Source organism: Vicugna pacos, chromosome 4, assembly GCF_048564905.1.
Source record: "Vicugna pacos chromosome 4, VicPac4, whole genome shotgun sequence".
Lineage (NCBI taxonomy): Eukaryota > Metazoa > Chordata > Mammalia > Artiodactyla > Camelidae > Vicugna > Vicugna pacos.
Window position 1 is genome coordinate 59,262,523 of NC_132990.1, and position 25,913 is coordinate 59,288,435.

Consider the following 25,913-nt stretch of genomic DNA (forward strand, 5'->3'; position numbering starts at 1 on the left):
TACACCGAGAGGCAGTGTAGCAGCTGAGAACACGTACTCAGACTCCAGACCCCCTTGGTTTGAATCTCAGATCCTCCACTGACTAGTGTGATCCAGGAAGTTACTAACCTCTTTGCCTGTTTCCTTGCTGGGAACTGGGTTTTACAGTACCTACTTCATAGGATTGTTGCAAAGATTAAATAAGAATGGTGAGGGGCGTATGATTAACTCTGACATTATTATACAAATTAAAAAAACTTCTTCCAGCCCTCTGCTGTGTCTAGAACACAATGTTCTCTGAATGAAATAAACAGTAACACCCACACTCTTGACCACTTGGGTTGGAACTTCTGTCTGGCCTATAAAACCAATTTCTCAGATACTTCGAGAGAATCAAAATTCCCACAGTAATGTTTGCAGGAACTCCCCTGTGTGCCGCCTATGAAGAATCCCTAATTGACAGAATAAGAGTCTTTAGCAGAATTGGCAGCTCAGTATAACCTTTGGGACAGGAATCTCAAAGAGAGCATGGGAGATTTGCACACTAGAACAAAATACTATTTTCTGTTCATAAGGATTAAAAAAAAAAACCCACAGAATTTTAACATACTAGTCTCTTATCTGTGCATCGCCCAAGGTTTTTCCAGAAATATACTAAAACTCTTCAAGGAATCAGTGGTCTACAAAGTTACTAAAAAGAGATCAAGAATATATGAAAATAACTAAGACATTAAATATCATCAAATGGCCACTTTTCATTTATTTTGAAAACTATTCAAAGACACCAGGCAGTTTTAAAAAGGGTACAGTTAATATTTTATTGTCACTTATCAGATGGCAGTCGGGCATATAGTTTTCATACTTGATTTTTCCTTTTTGTAAATAATAATAAAAAAAACCTACAAGTTTTAAATAGCCAATGGCTGGTCATGTCTTCAGAAAACATGATTAGATTAATTCGTTAATGGTGGCTTCAAGTTTTTCCTTATTAGCGCCAGAAAACTCGCCCACCTGCGGGAAGAATATTGAATTGCCATTAGATGTAGTATTGCACCCCTATTTTGTGTGTCAGAGATGATCACTGGGGTGGAGAGAGGACATATTTTAAAATTAATACCCATGGATAACACCCAGTTCTTTGAAGTTAAAAACAAAATCTAAGGAAAAGACTCTCAAAAGTCAAAACTCAAATATAATTTTTTACACAAATACCTCTTAAAGATGAATGCACTCTGATATAAAGATGAAGCACCAATCACAGGGATTTAGTGCTAGTTTTAACCACATCACTTATCAATGAGACATCACATTATGGACTTCTTAATCAATGAAGAACGACATATTTAAATTTTCTTAAAAGAAGAAAATGGGGACATGCTCCCCAGTGTGGAGGGAGAAGTCATCTCGGGTTCTTCATTTATACACCGTGTTTTCCTGTTGCCTGGTTGTTTTTCCTCAAGGTCAGATGTACCTACCTTTTGTCCCTTTTTAAAAAACTGGAAGGTTGGCATGCATTTAACTTCACACTCTGAAGCAACATCCTGGGGGAAAGGGGGATAGAGAGGGAGAGGGTAAAAACAGGACCATGAGTGCTCAGCTTTGACAGACATGGCTAAAACCAGATTCTTTTTTCTGTTCCACACCCACAACTCAGCATTAGGATTTTCCTTTTTTAAATATATAATGATAAAATGAATACAGTGGCAGCACAAAAGCCAAATTGGTTATACTAATTAAAATTATTACTATGTACTCCGCTTTTCGAGAGAGGCTAGCACCAGACACGAGACAGCAGCTCAAACTGTTTAATCAGGTATTTTACTGGAGGGGGGTAGGGACAGAGATGATGGTCACAAAGGCTAAAGTTTAGTGTTGGTGAGAGGAACGTCAACTTATTTGTAAAGGAGTTGTTCAAGAATAACAAAGTCATGGTCATCCACAGGGACAGCTCCACGCTGCTTTTTCTGCTTTTGTTTCAGAACACCTCACTCCCAACAACTCGCTCACACTAGCTTGCGGGGCGGGGCGGGGGGTGGGGGTGGGGCGGAATGCCATGACAGTGGTTTGCTTTGGACAAGAATTTCAGCTGAACAGGTCCATCAGGGATTGAACCCATCAGCCTGCCACTCAAGAGGGTCAGGAAAGAAATGCAGAACCACGCAGCACGTAAGCAGCCAAAAGCTGCAAAGGACAGCAAACAAGGAGGCAGAACCCCCAAGAGTCAGAGCACAGAAACCAAAGAACTTTCCCAGGAAAGGAAGGTCAGCTCGAAACACCATGGGGGCTTCCAGGCTGGGACTGGGAAGTGGGGGCCACAGGAACCCAAGCGGTCCCGAGGATGAGCCACCAGTAAATGGGAGCACGCCAGCCTTGCTTCACCCCCACCTCTGAGACTGGAAGTGTGGTTTTATATCTTTGAGTCTGTGTGTGTGCTGCCACCAGCCCGGCAGGAAGGGAGGAGGACACTACTGTTGACAAGCTCTTTCCCGATAACACTGACGTTTTCTGTAAATGCTGGTAAGAAGAGGCGTGGGGCAGTAATGGCTGGAATAAAAATGGCTACTATACACGGAATGGTTTCTGTAAATGCTGGTAAGAAGAGGCGTGGGGCAGTAATGGCTGGAATAAAAATGGCTACTATACACGGAATGGTTTCTGTAAATGCTGGTAAGAAGAGGCGTGGGGCAGTAATGGCTGGAATAAAAATGGCTACTATACACGGAATGGTTTCTGTAAATGCTGGTAAGAAGAGGCGTGGGGCAATAATGGCTGGAATAAAAATGGCTGCTATACACGGAATGCCTGCTATGTTGTTCCGGGCACTGAGTACTCACTGAAAGCAAGAGTTACCAGGAAGGAAACTACCAAGATAAGAACATGTGACAAGACCATCAAAATGAAGATCATAAAATTTGAGTTGTACCAATTTATAACTGCAGCGACTCCCCTGTAGTGTGAGCATCGAGATGGACGATGGGGTGGAGAGCTGACAGGTAACTACGAGCTGCACATGTCATGTTCTGGACGAATTGTGGATGAGTAGCAGGAAACCAGATGATGAGTTAGAAGGGTAGAGGGACTGGTTTAGCTAAAAGGTTGAAAACTGGTTGTCTAGGGGGCTGAAGCTGGTCCAGACATTAGGCTTGGCTCTTGTAAGGCTTTAAAAACTCTGAATTGCTTACCCACCAACAGATACCTCCTGAACTGGAGTATTTGGGAACACTGGCCTGGACACCCCAGCACTGAGGAGAGCAGCTGTTCACCGTGGTCCCTTCCTCTCTTCCTGGTACTTGTAAGCAGCCAGTTGGATACCATCTTTCATACAAGCAGTCGGCAGGAGCCTCAGAGGTGGGTGTTGGTTTTGTTTTTATACCCACAGGGGAAGAGCAGGAAAGTGGAAGTGGTCTGGAAAGGTGTGAGCTAACCCTCCCCACTTCTAATCGTGGCCACTTACGGGGGTGCAACTGAGCTGCATCACCCGGGAAGGCATGCAAGCCAACAGGACCCGGACGCTGATCACAACTTTCAGATGAAAAAGCTACTCCCAAAGCTTTCTCAGCAGAAGATAGAGGGTCCCAAGCACTAGAAATGATAGTCTAATCACTGTTCTGATTCCGGGTGCCTCATACCCCACCACGCCAGAGCTCGGCATTGCTGTGTTGGTACAACTGCTTAACTTACAATAAGTCCTTTAAAAAACAACCCCCCCCCCAAAAAAAACTAGAAACAAGATAAATGCTCAGAAGTGGGGTCAATACTTGGAGAAAAATTCTAAGTGTTTCTTAAACCACGTTCATATATTTTATGTCTTAAAATTGCTGTGAAGTGTTTTACATGGTAAACTCTGAGCTAGAGCGTTAAGAATTCTCTCACTGGGTGTGAATGTGATTTTTCAAGGTGACACAGGATTCTGTACCATAACTGAATTCCCCCTCCCCACTGGGCTTTTAGGTAATTTGAGACTTAGACGCGTCCTTGTGAATCAACTCAGATTCGTTCCAGGGGAAAAAAAAAAAATATTGCATTATTTCAGAAAGATCAATTTCCCAAAAATGTTGGATTGAGATTGAGTTAAAGTGAGACGACTTTGAGAGTACTAACATTTTAATAATACCGAGTCCACATCCAGGAACACAGTCCACCCATCTAGTAAAATCTTTTAGGGACCTCAGTGAAGCTTAGCAGTTCTGTAACTAATATTTCATCTCAACTGCCTCAAGTTAATGTTTTTTTTTTTCCCTTTTGTTTTCTAGTACTTGTTCCAGGGACTAATTTGCCCATTCCTGTAGGGCTTTGAAAGGCGTACATAGTTTAAAAATCCTAATTGTTATTTTTGAGGTTTTAAAAAACATTCTTCATCCAATCACTTTCCTCATTTAAAAACAGAAAGCTTGCCACTCCCTGACAACACCCCCTCTTCCCATTTTCCCCCTTTTTGGGTAAACAATCTAGACTTGTAAAATTCACTTTTTTGGGCAGTGCAGAAGTTATGGTCCTATAAACACCACCATCCTCAGTTTACAGGACTCCTCCCTCCCTCCTCCAAAGCCTCGTCAGCAGCTCCTTTATGGTCAAACCCTCTCCCCATCCCAGCGCCTGGCGACCACTGATCTGTTCTCCATCCTATAGTTTTGCCCAATCTCAGCTTTTTATTAGTGAGTCTACACCACGACTACACTTTACCTTACTACATTTCCTTCCGGTAGTTCCTAGCTTAGCGCTCCATAGAGCCAGAGTAACTTTAAGCCTGCTCTTGCTGTCTCTGTTGAATGCATCCTTGGCTCCTCTAACCAAATGGAAACACATGGCATTTTAAAGGTTGCAAAACTATCGGGCCTAAATTACTTTGTTTCTTTTAATTTATAAGTATCATTCCCTGTAGAGCTGGAAGCAGAGCCTGCTGTTACGGAAATAAGATCAGTCTACTGTTCTCAAAACTTGTGCTCCTATTTCTCTGAATTAAAAAAAAAAAACTTTTGTATATACATTATATGTCCATTTGAATCTATTACACCAAGAGAATCTCTTCCAGCCCAAGTGTTTAGAGATTCTTCTGTTAAAACTGGATGCTGCCTGCCCCAAAGATCCTATAACTATTAAGTGCCCTGGGTCTGCAGTTCATGGGCAGGAATTATATGTATAAATTTTTTTTTAAAAAAATTGAGTTCTAAAACATTCCATCTATTTAATGATAGTGACCTAATACTCAAAATAATGAGAACGATATCATTTTTATCCCTCACCTGTATTCTTTTAGAGCCATAACTGAGGGGATGTTTACCTATAGAGATCCAAAGCAAGCAGATCTGCTCATGTAATTCATAAACTCCATGGGGAAAAACAACTTGCTGCTTGATAAGGAGCTGCTTTTTGTCTGCATTACCTGCCTTGCTAATTCTGCTGCGTGGCCAGGTGAGTAGGGGCTGACAGATTGTTGCTACGGGTATGGGGTGACCAAAGGGTTCTGGAATTAGTTCAATTCTGAACGCTGCAAAAGATCAGTAAGGCAATTTAGATGGTGTAATAGTGGTCATTAAAGGTATTCAGAGAAAAAAGGCCCATACGTTGCTCAAAGTGAAAGGCCGCCTCCTACTTGTGAGAGGGTCACTTCAAGGTCCAGAGGTTTAGACACTTTCAGGGTGCCGATGAGGGTGCCAGCTAGACAAGGAGGAGGAGCTGTCCCCTAGCAGCCGGGGCCGCCTCTGCACAGCTACTCCCCAAGGGTCTCGGATTAAGGTAGACAGCAGCTGTCCTGGTTCAGGAGTCAACTCCACAGGCTCTGCCCTCAGTCGACCTCTCTTCCTTCCATGCTGCAGTCCCCCTGTCTGTTCAGTGGGGGTGCTACTAAAAACGGTTCTCACGGTTACTCTCTGGATTAAATGATATAACGCAGGCAAGGGCCTGGTGTAGCACTGAGCATGTTAGGGCTTCCATATAAAAATTGATTCACCTCCCAGAAAGGCTCAGTACCAGTTTCTCTAGTCCCTCCCAGGTGCCATTTTCACCTGGCCAAGGTGACCATTTAGAAAAAATTAGCCTATATTAGATTAAAACAGGGAGTGCATTTTCCCCCCCAAACACATGTGGTCTACTCGTACTTACTGGGACACATCGGAATAACTTGACAACCATACAGACTCGTTCATTCTGCACCTACTTCATGCAGGTAGGCATGCGAGGTGGAGGGGAAACAAAGGTGAACAAGAGAGGGCTCCAGAGCCCAAGAAACTGACAGAGATCAATCTCATCTAAGCCCGGCAACTACCTTACTTAGTCTGGTGTAAAAGGGGGCAGCTGGAGGAGGATTCCCAGAGAAGATGTGAAGCTTAGGACAGGAAATAAGGATGGGTCGAGTAGAGAAATGTGCTGAGAAGCAGCAATCTGGTACTGGGAGGTGCTCACAGGTGGTGCCACACACCCCTCTGTATAGACCCTTCTGGACCTTTAGTAGGCATTCCATGTTTGCATAGTGAGTAAGCAAACTTACAAGGTTGGTGGGCAAGTATGAAGAGCTGGTCTTAGACTCAAGAGAGACGAGAATGAGCCTAACGTAGAGGTCACTTGGCCAGGACTGGAACCTGGGTCCAGCGCCTTTGTTACCACTTCACACCGTAACCCCCTCCCGCCCCACTGGGGCTGAGCAAAACTACCCACACCCATTTAAATCCTGGATCTGCTACTAACTAACTCCGTGGCCAGCCTCTCTGGGTTTACGTAAGTCTGTAAAATGGGCATGGTAAGACCAAGGATTAAATCAGTCAATATGTGTGCAGCACACAGAACAGTGTCCCTGGCACACGAAGTGCCGAACAAGCACTTTAGTTAAACCAGCCTTGGAGTGTTCCCCCAGATTCTCCTCAACTGTCTGGCACCTTGGTGTTTGGACTTTTCAGTTTTTATCTGTTGAGTGTGTCTGCATGTTAGGTAGAATATGTGGGCTTTTAGAAAGACAGGTGACTAGTAAAGAGGATGGCCATTTTAGCTGAGGATGTGACAGAAATAGCTCTTGATACCTAAGATGAAGCTCATAATTCGCAAAATCACCTGTTCTTCTGAAATACACTTTTAAGCTCGGGTTGTAGTTCTATCTATGAACACAAGCACTGTGCAATTCAGAGAAAAAGGCCAATGCGGGAAGGTCAGCCGTATCCCAAAGTTCAGCCACGTACCTGACAGTCATCCACGTCTACTTCAAGGAACACCACGTTGGAATACTTTTCAGAGAGAGACTGGAAAATTTCAAAATAAAAAAATTTACCAAGACTGAGCCCTGGGTAATGGCAGTCAACACACTCAAGCTTCTTAAATGAAAACTTAAAAGTAGGGACTGAAGATCCAAATATTAAGACGAGGGACAAGTAAACAGAAAGGATATGCTCTCTGACTCAACTTCTTCCTAGTATAACCCACTCTGATTCCTGAACCTCAGATAAGGCCTAGGTTTCAGCTTGAAGAAGAGCAAAACCACTGAAGACAGCCAGATTAACTTCTGCCAGTGTCTTCACTGGGCTGTATGTGTCAACCTTAAATCAAGTTGTAACACTATTATTACTTGTAGACCAAAGACCCAACAACACCCAGCCAAACCGCTTTAACTGTCCTGTCCTTCTTTCCTAGCTGCGCGACCGCTGACCCAAACACAAACGGCTCACAAAAGCAGAAGTTGGTCACTACTTACGTGGAAGAAAGGCTTGATCATTTTGCAGGGCCCGCACCACGTGGCCGAGAAGTCGACTACCACCAGCTTATCTCCCGCACTGTTCAAGGCTTCCTGAAAAGCATACTAGAAAGGGGAAGAGAAAAACATGTGTTTAAGTTACATTTATTTCCAACAGCTCTGATAAAACCTGATCAAATGTGACACAGGGTACAATCTGGAGGGCCTGCTTTCAGGGCCCATTTTTTACTCAAAAAAAAAAAAAGCACACTGTTTGCAGAAATCTTGCTGTGTTGTGTTGTTACCTGATAAAATGAAAGCATGATGTATGCTATCACTGTTCTTATCTTCATAAATATTTGTAAAATACTAAGCAAACAAATGGCAAATAAAAATAGACACTGGTATTAAAAATATTTCCACATCAAGTCTAGGTATATAGTCACTAAATGGTGGAATGATAAAGGGTCATGTCAACTGAGTAACTCACAAAGGCACAGAATTTTGCATATGAAACACAAGGGCTTTTAAAGACTAACAAACACTTTTTGATTAAGCTAATACTGTCTATGGTAGGCTACCCAAAAGCTAAAAAAAAGGAAAATGACCTCCTTCAAATCCTTACACTTAACCACTGTTGACCTTAAGCCTATTTCCTTGTACTTTTTAAAATGGAGATTACAGAACTGAGATCATTCTGTTTACCTATCATTGATTTCTGCCCTCACTGTTGACCAAATGAAAAACAGTTTTAGTTCCTTATGAAGGGAATTTTCTTAAGATGTTATTTTGTATAAGCAATGGGTGTTGAATAAAATTCCACCAGCAAATTTGATCAATTCCCTTACCACCAACCTCTCTGAATAATTTACCAATGGTCTTGCTACTGTAACCCTAGGAACCTAACCTTCTATGATTAACAATAACCTCATTTTTTTAACATTTTTTATTGATTTATAATCATTTTACAATGTTGTGTCAAATTCCAGTGTTCAGCACAATTTTTCAGTCATTCATGGACATATACACACTCATTGTCACATTTTTTTCTCAACAATAACCTCATTTTTAACCGCACTTAGTCAGCTGGTGCTGACCAAAACCAGGGCCGGAAAGAGAAACCCAAAACACAAACATCTATATCGGTGTTCCTCAAGGGGAAAAACGCCAGTCACATTGGCTTAATTAAAAACTGACACCTTGGAAGCTGAGAATCAGACCAGATCTGGTCCAGGAAAGAAGGAAAAAGTAAAGCACTATTAAAGCACAAAAAAACCACTAAGGTGAATTCTTCTGACATTACTTCTTTAGATTTCTAATTTCTACTTCTATGTTTTTCAGGGGAAACAATTCACAAATGGTGTTCCCGAGAACGGTATGACTTCTGTAACCTCAGTCGTGCAGGTACAGACCTGCACACTGTACACAGAGAGTAGGAAGCATAGAAATTATTTTTCCAAACTATCACTCATTTTTCCAGATGAATTTCCTTCAAAGCCTTCCCTAATGTGATTTTTGTAGGTCAAACCAGCCATTCCTTCCTGCAAGATCCAGGCAAGACTGGAAAATAAGGAATGACAACGTCTGGTCAGATGAATACATGGTTTTGTGAACAAGGCTGGCCCTCAGAAAATACTGGTGAGGTTACTTTCAACTAGAATATCTTTCAGCAGTAACGCTGGCTTCACTGAACATGAGTCACAGAACCTGGTGTATGTAAGACTTCATGACAAATTCTATTCCCCGGATACTTAAGTTTGCCTAAAACAGAAATGAGTTAAGATTCTCCTGCTAAGAAGCAAACCACAATTTCTAGCTCCCAGAAGCTACCAGTGAGGATGGATAAGGGTCCCTATCACTGACAAATATTCTGAAAACAAGGTGGGGGCAGATAAATAAGCAGTCTAGGAGCCCTTTTCCTAAACATACGCATTCCAAAGGCAATCAATAAGTGTAAGAGTGATTTACAAAGCATTTTAGCAGAGTGCCTGTGTATAGACATTAGGAGTTCAATAAATAGCAGCGACCACTCTTAGAAAACTTTTGATTTCTTCTTCCTCACATCTACAGTTCATTACCCCACTTGTATCTGAAACAGATTCCAGTGGCTCTAAACTGCCAAAACCTCAGAGTTGTCTTGGATGGCCACTGGCAACAACATTAATCCATCAGAATGAAAATCTAAAGTGTACTCAATATTTACAAGTAACAGTCAAATTAGTTTAACTTCTGATTGACCCTGGTTCATGGTTTTGAGGATCAACTGATCATCAGGGCCTTTGGGTTCCAGGTGGTGGTCCTTTTCTGAGTAATGAATTTCCCATCACCCTTGTGCATTTCCTCATTGATGAAGGGAGGAGGGTGCTGTAACCATGACAACTAAAATAGACAAAGGCTGAGAAGTGCTCCAGTAATCACTTTTCTGTCTGTAGTGAATGGATTGTGAGACAACTAATGTAGACCACTCAGATCTTCTCACTCCCTTAATGGGTTCTTACAGGTTCTACTGATGAAGTCACTAGACGCAGCAGAAGACCACCCCCCAAGCCCCCATAGACTGTTACTTGCTACTCAGTACTATTGAATAAAAGTATGTGAAACACAAATGATTCCAATAGAAATCCCACTAAGATCAAATTGATTAAAGATACGCCAATTAACAGACTGGTTTTTAACAGACTACAATTAGCCAATCAACATAGGTGGGGAGGACAGAAATTCAGAGACGCTAACAATCAACGATACTCAAATGAGAGCAAGACAACTTTTCCTACAAATGATTTGGCCAGCGTTGGAGGGAAGAAGTCAGCGTGAAGCGTGATGAGGTGGGAGTGCAAAGAGCATTTTGAGACATTCAACATGCCTTAGAAGATTCACATCCCTTGACCCAAACCTGCACAAGACCCTAACCTGAGGAAACAGCATGAACTCTGTACAAAGTGTTATGAACAAAGACATTCACTGAGAGCCTCGAAAACTGCCTAAGTGACCAGCAATGTGTCCGGATATTGAGATGATTAGAAAAAGCTTCTAATTACACGGAAAGTGTTCAGGCTAAATTAGACAACAAATGAAACCCTCAGCAAACACAAATAAAATGTCAACTACTAGGAAACAGGAGCAACCCAAATTTTCTACAATGCTGTGTTATGTCTTCTGATAGTAAAAGTAACAGTAAGACAAGGGACCATTAACGGAGAACGTTCCATTTTCGAAGTCAATCCCAGCACCTAACAGGTCAGGGCACTCCAGGGGCGAGGACCCGCCTTTCCCCTGCTTTACTGGGGTGGAGTGTATCACAGGGGAAACGGTTTCGAAGGGTCTCCCACTGTTTGGGCAACATCAATTTTCTCCCACTCTTTTCTGGCTCTGCGTTTAACATCCACCTCTTGAGTGGCTACAGTACACCTAACATTGTGTTTAGGCTCTGCGTTTTTCGAGCACGAGAGCATTACACTTGTAATAACTCTCGCAATGGAACAATTGCCTCGGGCACTCTTCAAAGGACAAGTACACCACGGGGTACGGCTGCTCCCAGGGGGACTCCTGGCTTCGGCGAAACCCACAGGTCGTGGGTGAATCACAAGATGGGTAGGGCAGTGGAGGCCCCTGGGCCCAGCCGTGGGGACTGAGTCATTCCAAAGCCAGCGCTGCCGGAAACACGCCCCGCGCCGCAGGAGGAGTCCGGAGGGCGCGGCCAGAACTTAACTTCCTAGCGGCCACCTGGGCCCCTTGCGCCGGTGCACACGAGGTAGGAGGGGAGGGCCTCCACCCCGGAACCGCCCCCTTCGCCTGGATGCAGCCCGCGTCATCGCTGCCGGCTGGCAGTGATGGAAGGAGCAGGGGGTCTCCGCCTCGATCCGCTCCCCAGGGAGCTCACCCCAGCCAGCGGGGGTAGATCATGCCTCTCCCCGGGGAGGGAGTGGCGGCCAGCAGGCCTGGGCTTTCTCCAAGGAGCCCTTCATCTCCCTGCCCGGGCCGGTGACCGGATACAAATGGGCGCCAAGGGCTGGATCCCTCTATCCCCTCACCCAGCTGGGGCTCCCCAGGCCGGGGGTGGCGGCGGCGCAATGGGGGGATCGTGATAGCCCGCGCGTCCTGGGCTCCCGGACCCCGCCTTCCAGGACGCCCTGTCCCTCTCCTCCCTTCCTCCAGGGCATGCTTCACCGTCTCGGGCGTGACCAGGCCCAGGCTTCTCGCAGTCCCGGGCCGAGCCGCCGCGTCCCCTTCCCCTAGGGATGCGGAAGGGCGGCCTGCCCACCTGCGGCCCACCGCCTCCCCCAGCTGCGGAGGCTGCACGCCGTGCCCTGGCCTGCCCCAGGAGCACGTACCTTGCTCTCAATCTGCTTCACCATTTTGACTGCTGGAGTCTGACAAGCGACCTTACGATGGAAGAGATGGAAGCGGATTCGAGACACCTCAGAGAGCTCGCGGAGGGCGCAGCCCGCTTTCCCTTTATAGCTACGAGGGACGGGGCGGGGCGCGCGCGCGCGCGCGCGGAGTGCGTGTGTCGGGGGCGCGCCCGCTCGCTCCTCCCGCGCCCGCCAAGGCACCGGGGCTAGGCTCCGCCTCCCGGAGCAGCAGACAGGGAGGCCCCGTCTGGCGGGGGGCGGGGCTGGGGCGGGGCTGGCAGGGCGTGGGGCGGAGCTCCAGGGAGCCCTCTGGGACCGAAACTTTCCGCGTTGCCGGCCCGCACCCTAGCTGGGAGTAGGGAGCCGTTGGGGAGGGTCATCCGGGGACTTAAAGTGCGCGTGCACTGTGCACGGCGGGCGGAGGCGGGGAGGCGGCTGGCCACCCCCAGAGCCACAGGCACCTGGGCAGGGTCCGGCCACGCCGCAATCGAACGCGCCCAGGCTCCAGAAGAGGCCATATAGGATTCCTGGAAAAGACCCGCCACATTCCCGCCCCCAGTCCCGCGAACCCACAAAGTGCTGAGTAACGATTACCAGGAAGTCTCTCTCTGCCCCTCCTTTCCGGAATTTACCGTGACGGTTCTCTTCTCTACCCTCCTCCTTTCACTGGTGAACTTGCTGCTCCAGCGTGACACAGCACTTTAAGGGACAGGCTGGGCACCTCCGAACAGACTGCTGTTGTGGGTTCTAAGTGTGGCCAGAGTGACGCAGTTGTGACCCTGAGCAGACCGTGAACTCCCGTTCCCTCAGTTTTCCTTTATGTAAAATGAGCATCAAGATGGTCCCTAACTCCTGGTGGTGATATTTTGAGGATTAAATAAAGTGCCTGTACATTGATGGGGCTAGTGCTCGGCACATGGTAAGCGCTCAAAAAATAGTTACCATTAAAGCTGCTGTTAGTACTAATTAGTCCTGCTTGGTGTCGAGGTGGCGGGGGGTGGGGGGTGAGGCATGCTGAGCTGGGAGGGTTTTTATTTATAATGGCACCAGTACACACAGGTGTGTGAGTTTTTCTTACAGGTGGTAGAGCCTGGAACAGAGAAGCAGGCCATTTGCGTTGATACAGGATTGCCTGTTGCAGGCTGGGTTTGGAGCACTGGGGATTGGGAAAGGTGCGTATTCTAGCTGGCATTAGGAAGCCAGGAGGGCCTGTGGGTAGCTGGGAGTAGAAGTGGGGAAGCTGCTGAGCTGGAGAGAGGCATGAGAGCCAGATGCCTGGAAAGAGTGGGATGAATTGGGGCAAGAAGGTGGAGCATGATTTTCCGATGGAGCAGCTCTCGGTGCATCTAGGTGTGATTGGCTGGGATGGTGACATTCCTCCCTGGCTTCTCCCTAGGGTCCCTGGCTTCCTTCTCTCTGCGCTTTCAGAGGGGAATGAAGAAAACCAGAGGTTTTGAACCTACTGTGCAACGTTTCTGGAAGGTTGAGGAGCGCAGGGCTGTGGGTAAGGATGTAGACAAGGGACACGTTCTAAGGACAGTCCTAGACTGAAGGAGGAACTTTTGCATAGAGAATAAGGACTAGTAGGGCACAGAAGAGGCCTCGTGGGGTACCAGGAGCAGAACATGGCTTTTCTGCTGCTGTATCTTCAGCCCAACTTTCATCCAAGCTTCTGCGCCTCTCTGTTAGTTGTACATTTTATGTGGGAGATGGCAATAAATGTGCTGTAGGAAGGAGAGGTACAGATCTCCAGTGGCCATCCAGTCCACCCTCTGACATCTCCTCTTCAAGGACGTTCCAAATATCCAGTGACACAATTAGAGGAGGTACTGACTCCGCTCCACCTTCCTGGACCAACATAGAGTAGATATGGGGGCTGTTACAATGACAGAGAACAGGGAACTGGGAGGCTAGCATGTGTGTTAAGAGGCCAGACTCTGCAATTAGATTCCCGGTCTTCATCCCCACTCTCCCACTGAGTGGCTGGGTAACCCTAGACAAGCCTAAATGGCCTTCCTGTGCCTCAGTTTCCTCATCTATAAAATGGGGATAATAATACCTCATGCTATTGGAAGGGCTGAGTGAGATAAAATATACATAAAGTGCTTAGAACCATGCCTGGTACGCAGTAAGTGGCATATGAACTCGGATTATAGGCTATGAAGGGAATGGTGAAATCCTTCTGGAACGATGGCAGAGGTGGAAGGGGAGACCTGAGAACAGCCCTAAGTGAATCAAGTCATCAGGAAATTAGTACAGAACAGTGAGCTCTATAACATCAGTCTCAAAGGAATTTTTCCCCTCACAGCATGAAAGAAAAGTGGGCCTGACCTGGCCCTACCCAAAGAGGAAGGTCCCCTGCCACAGGGACATGGGACACTTAGTCCTTAACAGTTCAGCTGTGGCCAGGAGATGACATTCTGGGAAGAGTGTGAGGTGTGGAGGAATTGCTGGGACAGCCCAGTGAGGGAGGATCTGTTTGTACTGAGAGGTCGAGGCGAGAAGAGGAGAGAAGGTGATGGAAAGGTCGCGCGAGGGCCTGGTTCTGCGCATTAGTCAGAACTCGTTAAGTTTTAAGAAGAAATTCCAACTCAAATGACTTCAACACAAAAGAATTAGTAACGCGTACTCCTGGGAACTCCAGAGCCCACAGATGTCCTGGGAGCACCGTGGGTATTGTTTCATTCTCAGTGGGCTCTCCACCTAGTGTCTCCACCTGGTCCAGGCTCCTGCAGACTTAGGTCCCTACTGTTTTAGTGTCCCCGAAGGAAGAGCGCTCCTCTCCCGGTTCTAGTAACTGCCTGGGATGCTGCCCTTCACTGACCTGAATGGGGGGAGGGGTGGGAGGGGAGAGGCATCAGCTTTGCTTGAACCAATCATTTCCACCAGGAGTGAGGAAAATCCAGGGGGTTACCAGAGGAAAGGGGAAATGCATTTTGGACAGGCAAAATTGGTATTCCTACGTCATCTGGAAGAGCAGAGGCTTGTAGCCTGGGTGATGAGCTTGCTTCAGGTTTCCGGGTCGGCTCAGTCTGAGGCTCCCTGGGGAATTAGAAAACTAGGTTTGCTGTCTTTGTTCAGGTCTGACTTGAAGAAAATGCAGCCCTAGGGCTTCTGAAGCAAGCTTTTCTCAGATGGTAGATTTCTCTAAGTATGGCCCTCAATCGCCTCCTTCAGCATCGCTGAAGCTACTTGATGATACTGCAGATTTTTGGGCCACACCCGGACAGACTTAGGGAATCGCAGTCTTTTGAGGCAGATCCCTGGAGTCAGCATTTTTAAAACAGCATCTCAGGTGATTAGGGACACTAAGATTTGATCAGTTTTGCCCTGGGATCTCCAAGGGGATCCCCGCATGAGTTAAGCTTAAAGACTCCGTCTAGAAGGAGAGTTGCAATGAAGAAACACAAAAGAGAACATGCTAAGTGGTATAAAATTGGGAGCTCAAAATACTATGGTAAAGAAGATGGAAGGCAAAGGAACAAATAAAAGCGTGAAACAGTCCTTCAGTGCCGGGCCTGAAACTGGGTGTGTCACATCATTCATCTCAACATCCCCTAGAAGATAGATTTATATTCTTCCCATTTTACAGAGAAGAAAATCAAGATCCAGAGAGGTCGTCTGGTCACATGAAATGTGCACCAACTCTTAGACCTTGTTCCTGAAGGGGAGGAAGTGTCAGCCCAGTTTTCAAGCCAGCCCATTCACATATCTTTAAATACCCCTGGTTTCACCAGTGACAAATATCTAACATTCCTTATGCTAATTTACAAACTCTAACTGTAAGGGTATTTCCCCTTTGCTGCTTCCGGATTCTTTTTTCTCCTTCAAGAATCCTGTGCATATCATTACTGAAAGAAAAAAAAAAAAGATGAAGAAGGAGGAGGAAAGAACATGACCCTCATCTCACTTCTTACAACAAAACCAGCCGTACAACTTCTAGAAGATGTTGGAGATCATCTTTGCAACCTTTGGGGCAGGTATTTCTTAGGACACAGAAGTCACTAACTAGACAATAAAAAGCTAATACATTTGACTTCGTTAAAATTTAAAACCTCTGCTCTTGGAAAAACACTGGGTTTTGTTGTTGTTGGTTTTGATGAAAAGGTAGATCACAGACTGGGAGAAGGTATGCTCAATGCATCTATCCAACAAAGGGCTTATCTCCAGAATATAATGAACTCTTACAACTCAATACTAAGATGAACGACTGGTAAAAACATAGTGATAACTGGAACACACACTTCTCAAAAGACACGTAAATGGCCAATAAGTACGTAAACAGATGCTCAACCTCATGAGTCATCAGGGAAATTCAAATTAAAACCGCAATGAAATGCCACTTTTCACCCACTAGACTGGTAAAATTTAAGTAGCTGATACCACCAAACGTTGGTGAGTTTGTAGATTAACCAGAAACTTCCATAACATGGCTGATGGAAGTGTAAAATTGTACAACCACTTTGGAAAACAGTTTGGAAAGGTTTTGTTTTGTTTTGCTTTTTTTTTTTTAAATGAAGTTAAACATACATTAACATATGGTACAGTAGTTCCACTTCTAGGTATTTACCCAAGAGAAATGAAAACCCAGATCTGCACAAAGACTTGCATATGAACGTTCATAGCGACTATTGATAGTAGCCCCAAACTAAACCTGAATGTTCATGAACAGGTGAAAACTGCTACTACTGATATCTAATAAAAGTGACATAGCCCTAGCAACAGAATACTCCTTAGCAACGGAAAAGAACTCCTTATACACATGATAACGTGGATGAATATCAGAGATACTATGCAGAGTGGAAGAAGCCAGACAGAAAAGACTCCATGCTTTAAAAACCCATTCATATGAATCTATTCATACAAAGTTCTAGAATGGGAAAGACTAATCGAGAAGGGCAGAAAGCAGCTCAGTGGTCATGATGCTGGGTGGAGGGGGGGTGTTGCAGGGAGGAGCAGAGGAACTTTTTGATGATTAGATCTAGAATACGTAAAGATTTCTTGCAACTCAAAGAGTAAAACGACAGCCCATTAGCATATTGACGAAGGCTCTGAATAGACATTTCTCCAAAGAAGATAGACAAATGGCCAATAAGCACATGAACATATGTTCCCCATCATTAATCATTATGGAAATGCAAATTAAAACCACAATGAGCTACTACTCTACACGCACTAAGATGGCTGTAATAGCACAATAATGAGTGTTGGTAAGGATGTGGAGAAACTGGAATGCTGATGCACTGCCGGTGGAAATAAGTGAAAAATGGAGCAGCAGCTGTGAAAAACAGTTTGGTAATTCTTGAATAAATGAAGCATAGAGTTACCATATAATCTAGCAATTCTGCTCCTAGATATGTACCCAAGAAATTGATAATATTTTTACACACAAAAACTTGTTAATAGCAGCATTATTCTTAATAGCTTAAATGTAGAAACAACCCAAATGTCCATCAGCTGATGAGTGGATGCCAAATGTGGGATATCCACACAACGGAAAATTATTTGGCCGTAAAATGAAATGAAGTTATGATACATGCCACGATATAGATGAACCTTGAAAATAGGCTAGCTGAGTAGAAGAAGCCACGCAGACAGAAAAGGCCACTTTTTAATATGACTCCATTTTTTGGGAATGTCCAGAATAGGCAAATCCATAGGGTCAGTAAGTATGTTAGTGGTTCCCAGGGACTGGGGGAAGTGGGGAATGGGGAGTGACTACTAATAGGTGTGGAGTTCCTTTTTGAGGTCTTGAAAATATTCTGGAATTAGATAATGGTGATTCTACAACTTTGTGAATGAAATAAAAACCCTTCCTGTAGAAGCCAGATGAGTCCAATTTCTCTAATCATACTTTGGAAATCTTATCTCTCCAAAAGGTAGAGAGAGAAAATGTGGGTAGATTATCTTTGTCTGGTGCCATTAACAACTGGTCTAGAGCTAAAAGTGACCCTGACTCTTGTGCGGAAGACAACTTGCTTTATTTATAACCACCCATCCACCAGGAAGTATGTCTTTTCAATGATCTGCTCTTTACCTACATGGATGTTGGCGCGCCACAGTGTTTAGTGGCACTCTATCAATAATCCAACAATTATTCTTACAAACAGGCAAACTTTAAGGGAAGGAGACTGATCCCACTAAAGAATTTTACTTGGTTGGAGCCTTAAGACATAAAAGTAGTAAGAGTTCATTTGAAGCACATGGTTGTCCAGCAAGTCTAATCCTAGAACTATGTAGAAATCACTTGACTACAAAGAAGTAATTTAATGGTCTAACAAGTGCTTTCAAAATTATTCCTGATGTTGGCAACTTTGAGGGTACAGTCAAGGTGACACAAGCCAAGATATAACCACATCATTCGTTGGATTTTTCTGTTATATTGGCCCTTACTTTTGTTTATCTTTGCCACTTGGCACATGTTTGTGAGGTCCATATTGTCTCATGATCCTCCTCCCAGGAAAACAGGGTAAGTCTTTCATTAGAATCTTTATCAGCAAAGGGGAATTGAAGAGTCAACAACAGTTTCAGATGTATCACTGCAAGTAATTTATCGGATATGAGGTCATCTTCGTTTTGCTCATCGAGGATATCTCTACTCCAGTAAAGCACTTGGCGGTTCCTCATTTCTACCCCCACTGCTACTGCCCCGGTCCAGACCACGTCATCTCTTACCATGTCACACCCTCGTAACTCACCTTCCTGCTACAATGTTTGCTTCCCTGTAATCCATTTACCTATCAGTATGGACATCTGAGCACCGCATGCCTCTGCCTGAGACTCTTCAGTTATCTTTTCATTGCTCCCTGAATAGAATGCAGATCCCGACCTTGGCCACAAGATTGGAAAACAGACTTAGATGTGCGGCTATAATCAGACCTTGTTGGGGCCAAAATTTCCTTGTAGAGACACAAGAGCCTGAGAGATGGGGGTTTCATCTCTACTTACTTCAGGTCCTTTTCTGTTTCGCTTCTTGATTGCAGAAACTAGTAAACACTTTGTCTAATAACAAAATGGCATGTTTTACGGTAGCAGTTATGCTAACACAGTTCTGAAACAATTGCAGAGGACTTGAGTTTTTTCCCTCTCTTTTGATCTTTAACCCTTTCACCATTTACAGGAAATGATGGTGTTACTCACACTTAGTCATTTTCTCTGGAAACGCATTTAGAAATTCATTCGATTTTCTAGAGAAATCTGATAACTGAAACATACAAGGTAGAACAGCCCCATCTCCTCACCCATTCAAACAAACCAGTGTACCAATTCCATTTAATCCTGCGCTGAGGGCAGGGTTTTGTGAAGTAGCACTTACTGAACATTATCTAAATTAGTCATAGACCACAGACATAATTATATTCTGCTTTTGGCCATTCCCACCTGAAAACAGCTATAAGCTCTTAGTAGAAATATGGTCTGAGCACCAAAAACTTAAGACATGAAGCAAAAAATTAACTGCAAGATGACTGAATTAAAAGGCAATCTATCTTGTAAACTCTTCAATTTTGGAAGAAATTATGCCCTTTGAGGAGGAAAAAAAAAAAAAAAAGCCTCGTTCCAGAGTTGTTTCTTTTGGTAAAGCTTCCCAGGTTGCTCAGAAAGCAAATACAGTACTATCATCACAGAACAGTGTTGTAGCCAAATGCCTTTCCACATCTGTTCCTTCCACATTACTACCCCCACAACGGCCACGTGAGTTTCTAGGGCAGGTAGGAACATCTCTTTGATGGGGAGGAGATAGAGAGGTGAGGGGATTTGCCTGAAGTTACAGTTGGATAAGACCCTGCCCAACAGTGACCCAGAGGTCAGAGGCCTTGGTCCTCGCCCTGGCTGTGACGATCTTCATTCTGGACAGTCTCATGCTTGCACGTAGGGGGAAAACCAGCTATCATTTAAACTCTGGCCCAAATGACAGGAACCACACTGACCTAGAAAAGGGGAATTTGGCAATTCCAGGGAAAGGTGTAGCTCTAGTCATGACTTCATGCAAAAGGTCAAGTGATGTCACCAGGACCCAGTTTCTCTTTTATCCTTTGGTTCTCTGGCCTCTGACTTGCCCTGTTTTCAGACAAGCCTCTTCACTGTGGTAGCGGTTTGGCCCCTACGCTTTCAAACCTAATCTTCCAGCACTTTAAATCCAGTGAAAAAGAGCCTTTTTTTTTTTTCCTCTGGAGGCCCAGTCTAGGTTTTGTTGTGTCCCATTGGGGGACCAGTCAACATGGCCAGAATGGCTAGGCTGGGACCGTGAGATGTAGGATCCTGTGGAAGGAGCCTTCAGGGAACCCCTTAGCTTCTTTAGTAGAATGACAGGCTTTGGTTTCTCTGTTTCTCTGGGATTTCACATAGTAGGGAGCAATAATTTCCCATGAGAAAATCAGGGTGTGTGAGAAAAGAAGAATGACTACTGGGTGAGAAAAAAAATGCACCACACTTATGCTTTAGTAGCCTGTCATATTTGGAAGTGTCAAATTTTTTTTTTTAATGGAAGTACTGGGGATTGAACCCAGGACCTCATGCACATTAAGCATGCGCTCTACCACTGAGCTATTACCACTCCCCTGGGATTGTCAAATGTGAAGAGAATCTTTGCTTCATATTTGGCTTCCAGAGCCATGCCAGCTGTCCCCACTGTGAGGGAGTGAAGCTGGAAAAGGCTGGAGAGGCTGTGCCCAGCTTATAAACACCATGTTCAACCTCAGCAAACAACCTTTATCATCACTTAATAAGCCAGTAGCTCAAGAGACCCAGTATCCCCTGGCATGTGTGCAGGGTAGCAAATTTCACCATCCAGAACCAAGATGCCTCTTCCATGAGCTAGTCTATAACCTCTAGCGTAATTAAACTGCTTCACTGTTCTCCCCGGTGACAACTGGTAAATTTGTATCAGCCCCTAATCCAAAGGGAATTCAGACCATGAAGAGAGATTATTCTTGGAATGTAATAGGTTAATAGGAGTACAGTTCAATTTAGGATCCAAAAAGCATTATGCCTTTCACACTACACATTTTCGTTATATTCACATTGCTAAATGCAATGGTAGTCAGATTATTATATATGAAAATAGCTTAGTTTTATTAGTTAGGATGGGCTAAAGGAAAGGGAAAGGGGCTTTTGCCTATGCCAGACTTTTGCAATCCTTAATTTTTAAGTTACCTAAGATTACAGAATTTTTTTCCATTTTACACTTGAAGGTTAGTTAAACCAGGAGACGTTGTTAGGAAATTCCTTAAGGTAAAGACAAAGCGCTTAGAAAGCAGAACCTTGCAAAGAAGCCTCCTCTCCTATGACCCAGACCTCACAAGGCAGTACCATGCTACTTCTGCTCTAAAAATGTTCCCTTCCCCTTGATGTTTCATACTGACATCAATGCCAAAGGACAAGTTCACATTTCTGTAGTGGATGCTGAGGTTTGTATGATCAGGGTTCAGAGTAGCAAGCAACCAAAGCGTACGTTGTATGATTTATTCTTACAGAATTTCTGGCAATGATGCAGAACTTTGGAAACTGAGCAGAAGCAAGGGAGGGAGATAGCAGATGGACCACAACTGAAAACGAGCCACAAACCCAGTCTGGTGGGGACCCTTTTGCCATTGATACCAAACATCCCTGGGTGGAGTTGGCTGCCACTGGAAATTGGACATCACTAGATTAAGGTTATAGGATAAAATATAGGACACCTAGTTAAATTTGAATTTTAAATAAACAATGCATAATGTCTAATGTGTAAGTATGCCCCATGCATTATTTGGGACATACTTACAGTATTTATACTAAAAGTTGTTTATTATCTGAAATTTGAATTTAACTGGGTTTCCTGTATTTTCCTTTGCTAAATCTGGCAGCCCCACACTGGAGGTACCATTATTGCTGGTGTCACTGATGTCCTTGGAAGTCAGCGACCACCTGCCACTCAAATGGATTTTCCAGGAGCTTCCAGGCTCTCTGCATCATGGGTTCTAAAAAGAACCTGACCGAGACAGTGGTGTGTGATCAGTGGAGCCTCAGTTATATGCCCCTGCTCTTGCTGAGAGGGAGGTCAGAAAACTGATGGGGTTTATATCATTAATGCCTCTGTCTTCCACTAAACCTTAAATTTCTCAGACATAGGGGTGGGGCAGGAGTCAGTTTCAGATACTAGGGGAGAAAAAAAAGATAAATACCTACCTTATTTTCTCTTTAACACATGTTCCTTTCTCCCTCCCTCGTTGTCTAGTGGCCTGTGAGTTGGGAACCAGGCATGGTAATATAACTCCCTTTGCCACTTTGGTTCAAGGCCCCAGATCTAAGCCAGTTAACAGATGGCGTCTCCTTGACGCCCAAGGTTGTTTCAGGATTGGGCACATGACCCAGTCTGGGCCCAGGAGATAAGAAGAAAGTTCTCTAGAAGATTCTGGGACGTTACCTTATTCCTGCGATCTGCATTAAGAAGTGACCTCATCTTCCTCCAGATACTGTTCTGTGTAGTTGTGAGGCCTGGGAATCCTGAGCCATCTTGCTTCTGGCCTGAGATGAAGAACATGGGGAGAGAACAGGGCAGAAAGCAGCATGGTGATTTCAGAGGAGAGGAGCTGGAGCCACTGGGTGAAACTCCACCCCCGTCCAATGCCTCTCTGACATCTGGACATTCAGTTAGGTGCCTCAGGACATTTTTGTTTGGCTTATGCAGCTTCAAGTTGGATGTTACGGTCCTTATAGCCAAAAACAACACAACTGAGAAAAAAAAAAAGGTTCATGAATATGTGAGTCATTTTTGTCCACTTATTTGTTGAATTCTGAAAGTTCAGCATGATGTGTTTTGATTAAACTCGGAATTGTTGCTCTCATGAAAATGTGAGGCAACGATTAGTATTTAAATTAATGCAATACAAACAACCGGAGAGCTGCTTCATTCAGCCAGGGAAAGAAGCAGTTCATAACGATTGCCAGGATCTTGCTCTTTTTGCGCGAATGCCCCGAGAGGTTGGGCCAGCCTCTCAGCGAGAGAGATACATTTAAATTCTGGGAAAGGCCTACGGTGCAAACATAACAGAATTTCAGAAAACATTCTCCTCCCTCCGTTTTCTTTCTTCATGGGGTGGATGGCTGATGCTTTGGCTTGCCTGGCAACCCTCCCCATTTCTTTGGGTAATAACGCCCTGCTTTTCCTCTGAATAACTCTCTCCTCTACTCATTGTACTCCTGTTGGGACCAGCCGTCCAGGGGCCACGCCTGCCCCCTCCCACCAGGCCCGAGGGTGGGCAGGTGATTCAGGCCAATCAAACTCTCTCAGAAGAACTCAGCTGTCTAGGGGGGTGATGCAAGAGGGAAAATCATGGGAGTCATTCCTACAGGGATTTTTCCATGGGCCTGCTTCTGAGATCCCTGGAAATGCTAGATTCCCATCCTACCTAAGGCTAGATTCTGGGGGCCTCCCTCGTGGCTTTGCTTAACGTAGCCGGAGTGAATTTCTCTTGCAGGGTGCCAAAATGCTTAGCTGACGCTCGGCACCCAAACCGCCCTTAAGCACAACCAAGTCTGCATTTGGGAATCACATTTTCTGTTTTTACTAGGCACATGTGAATATCAGCCTGACATAAACCTGTTTATAACAACTTCGATTGTGTGCCTAAATGATCACGTAATCAGTTAGTGACAAAACTTTATTGGGAACTAAAGTATTAAAGTATTTTTATGATTCAAGGAACACATACAGCACTACTGTGTCCAAGGCATTTATTTGTTTAATTGTCATCATAATCTAGTGATGTAAACATCATCCTTATCGCCATTTTACAGATGTTGAAACTGGAGCACAGAAATGTTAACTAACATGCTCAAAGTCACACAGCCGGCGAATGGTAGAGCTATGATCCAAACCGTAACAGTGTGACTCTAGTCCATCCGCTGTGTAAAATTTGGCATCGTCAGAATGCTGAGACCGAAACTATAAAACCGACTTCTAATGAATAACATTAGTTATCTGCAAAAAGCATCTTAATGCTAGACTATCTTCCGGTCCAGAAGCAAGAGAGATAAACAGAGTTGGCCGAAGCCCCTGGGTTCCGACTTTCAATTTCGGAGCCAAATGAAAACTGCTTCGGGTTTCCAGGGGGAAAAATCCTCATCTAATTAGTTAGCAAGCATGAACTAAGTCCAAACACCTGCTACTGTTTTTCTTTCACAGCTGCCAGGTGCTCCACGAACAGCCTTGGATCAATACGTAATTATAATGGAAGCAGAGTATAATTAATCATAGAACTTTGACTTACTAAGTTTATTTCCATTAAAACTGTCCCATAAAACTGGGATATTTTAAAGGCATAGAAAAAGGGCAACTATGGCTTTTTTACACTTGATTCAGCTGTGAGTCATCTCCACGGTGTGAATTCTCTCATCTTAATATTATTAACTCTTGTAAATATCTACAGAGTTATTCAGCCATTCATTTGACTAAATGTGGCGAGTACCTGCTAGGCGCCCAGCACTGTCCTGGGCACTGGGTTGATGGCAGTGAACAAGTAGATAAAAATCCTTGCCCTCATGGCGCTGGCGTTCCAGTGGAGAGTTACACCTCTCAGCTGCACAGCTGAAAAAGCCTGAATTTCTCCCGACTCCTGATTGTTTCCATTAGTAAAGTGAATGGACGACTCAGTTCATCGAGGGCTGTGCTGAGTCTGTGCGATGTCAGCTGAGCTGGTCCTTCCAGGGGACCCCAGGGAAGGACACTGAGGATAAAGACTGCCTGGCAGAGGTGATCATATCTGCTGGGAGACAATGATGATTCATTACTGTGTGCTCAGGCTTTCAGATGAGTAATCCATGTGCTTTGTATATTCAAACGCACTTAATTCTCACAGCAACCTAAGATCGAGAAGCAGCAGCCCCATATCGCCTGAGGCTGCTGCCTGGGACTCACCCTTCTTTTTCCCTCCCCCAGAGGCGTGCCCTTCCCTTCACCCCCACATCTTGGATGTGAACTTCTTGCCCAAGGACTATAAAGACTAACCAGTTTGAAAATGGAAAACCAAGAACCAACAGGTTCTTCTCAAAATACCAAACGGTCTATTATTTCAGAGGAGTTGATTTCAAAAGGAAAATGGGTCAAGCCTGGAAACACTTACATGGCTCCTACGGGTGACACAAGAGCTTGGGAGCTGGTGAAATACGGCCAGGAAAGGATGGTGGCGGGTTTCCCGGAGCTGCAAAGAACTCTTCATTATAAGCTCATCATCCTGGTGAAGCTGCTCCGCCCACCAATGGGAGGTTACTGCCTAGAATTCTCTGCAGGTGTCCCGGATGGTCACGTCAGCCCGCTTCAGCCGCGCTTCAGGAGCTGGGTTCAATCCCTGGTACCCCCTCCAAAATAAATAAATAAACTTAATTACCCCCCACAAAAGGATATGTTGCTGGATGTTCTCCACTGAATTATAGATCCAGGTGTGTTGAACCGCCCACATACATCGCTATAGTAACTATTAATGGAGATGATGCTGAAAGCACAAGACCTAAGGCAAAGCCAGGGGATGGAGAATTGCGGGAGTAATCTCTTTACCAAAGAACAACCTGCAGAAGGGACTTGATGCTCTAGGAGCTGATGGACATCTGACAATGGAGGCAAGTCTCTTCTTGGGCTCCAGCACTGAAACATGCAAACATGAAGTCATTTGAAATGCCTTGCCTGAAATTGTAAGGCCAGAGGACAGGACCCATATGTTTTTGTCAATGAGACACCTCCCCCCAGGCTTCCTTCACCAACACTTTGTATTCAGCTTAGTTTAACGTAGATTTGAAATGAGCTTTTTCATAAAATAAAAACTATGCAGAATGTAAATAAAAAAGTAAAAACTTGCCAACGCACTTATTTTCACATATTAATTTCTCTGAATCTGAGGGGAGTTTAAGAAGCCTGTGCCTCTCCTAAGTGTGGTCAGCCAGTGGGGCAAGGC

At 44.7% G+C, this 25,913-nt stretch overlaps 1 protein-coding gene, 2 long non-coding RNA genes, 1 other non-coding gene and 1 pseudogene across 5 annotated transcripts; 3 read left to right on the forward strand and 2 right to left on the reverse strand.

Annotated features, from left to right (window-relative positions):
- Positions 1-714: 714 nt before the first annotated feature.
- On the reverse strand, positions 715-12,099 carry TXN (thioredoxin). The gene is made up of 5 exons (XM_006214779.4): positions 11,968-12,099; positions 7,658-7,762; positions 7,149-7,208; positions 1,455-1,520; positions 715-990 (listed from the first exon to the last, which is right to left on the reverse strand). The coding sequence occupies exons 1-5, from the start codon at positions 11,989-11,991 to the stop codon at positions 928-930; spliced, it is 318 nt and encodes a 105-aa protein (XP_006214841.1). The 5' UTR covers positions 11,992-12,099; the 3' UTR covers positions 715-927.
- Positions 3,037-8,064, forward strand: LOC116280342 (uncharacterized). The gene is made up of 3 exons (XR_004189686.2): positions 3,037-3,327; positions 5,237-5,391; positions 7,597-8,064. It is a non-coding gene; the product is annotated as an uncharacterized lncRNA (long non-coding RNA).
- LOC116280341 (uncharacterized) lies at positions 11,011-14,003 on the forward strand. Of its 2 annotated transcripts, XR_012072185.1 has the most exons (4): positions 11,011-11,387; positions 11,792-12,907; positions 13,069-13,160; positions 13,385-14,003. It is a non-coding gene; the product is annotated as an uncharacterized lncRNA (long non-coding RNA). The 2 variants fall into 2 exon arrangements; XR_012072184.1 differs by lacking the exon at positions 13,069-13,160.
- Positions 14,004-20,470: 6,467 nt separating this feature from the next.
- TRNAI-AAU (transfer RNA isoleucine (anticodon AAU)) lies at positions 20,471-20,546 on the reverse strand. The gene has a single exon. It is a non-coding gene; the product is annotated as a tRNA-Ile (tRNA).
- A 4,437-nt stretch (positions 20,547-24,983) lies between these two features.
- Positions 24,984-25,810, forward strand: LOC116280257 (ADP-sugar pyrophosphatase pseudogene; annotated as a pseudogene).
- Positions 25,811-25,913: the final 103 nt, after the last annotated feature.

Coding starts and splice junctions, on each gene's coding strand:
- TXN (XM_006214779.4), bottom strand. CDS start 11,991: ATGGTGAAGCAGATTGAGAGCAAG. Junction 7,209..7,657: donor TGATCAAGCCTTTCTTCCAC/GTAAGTAGTGAC, acceptor GAAATTTTCCAG/TCTCTCTCTGAAAAGTATTC. Junction 1,521..7,148: donor TAGACGTGGATGACTGTCAG/GTACGTGGCTGA, acceptor CCTTTCCCCCAG/GATGTTGCTTCAGAGTGTGA.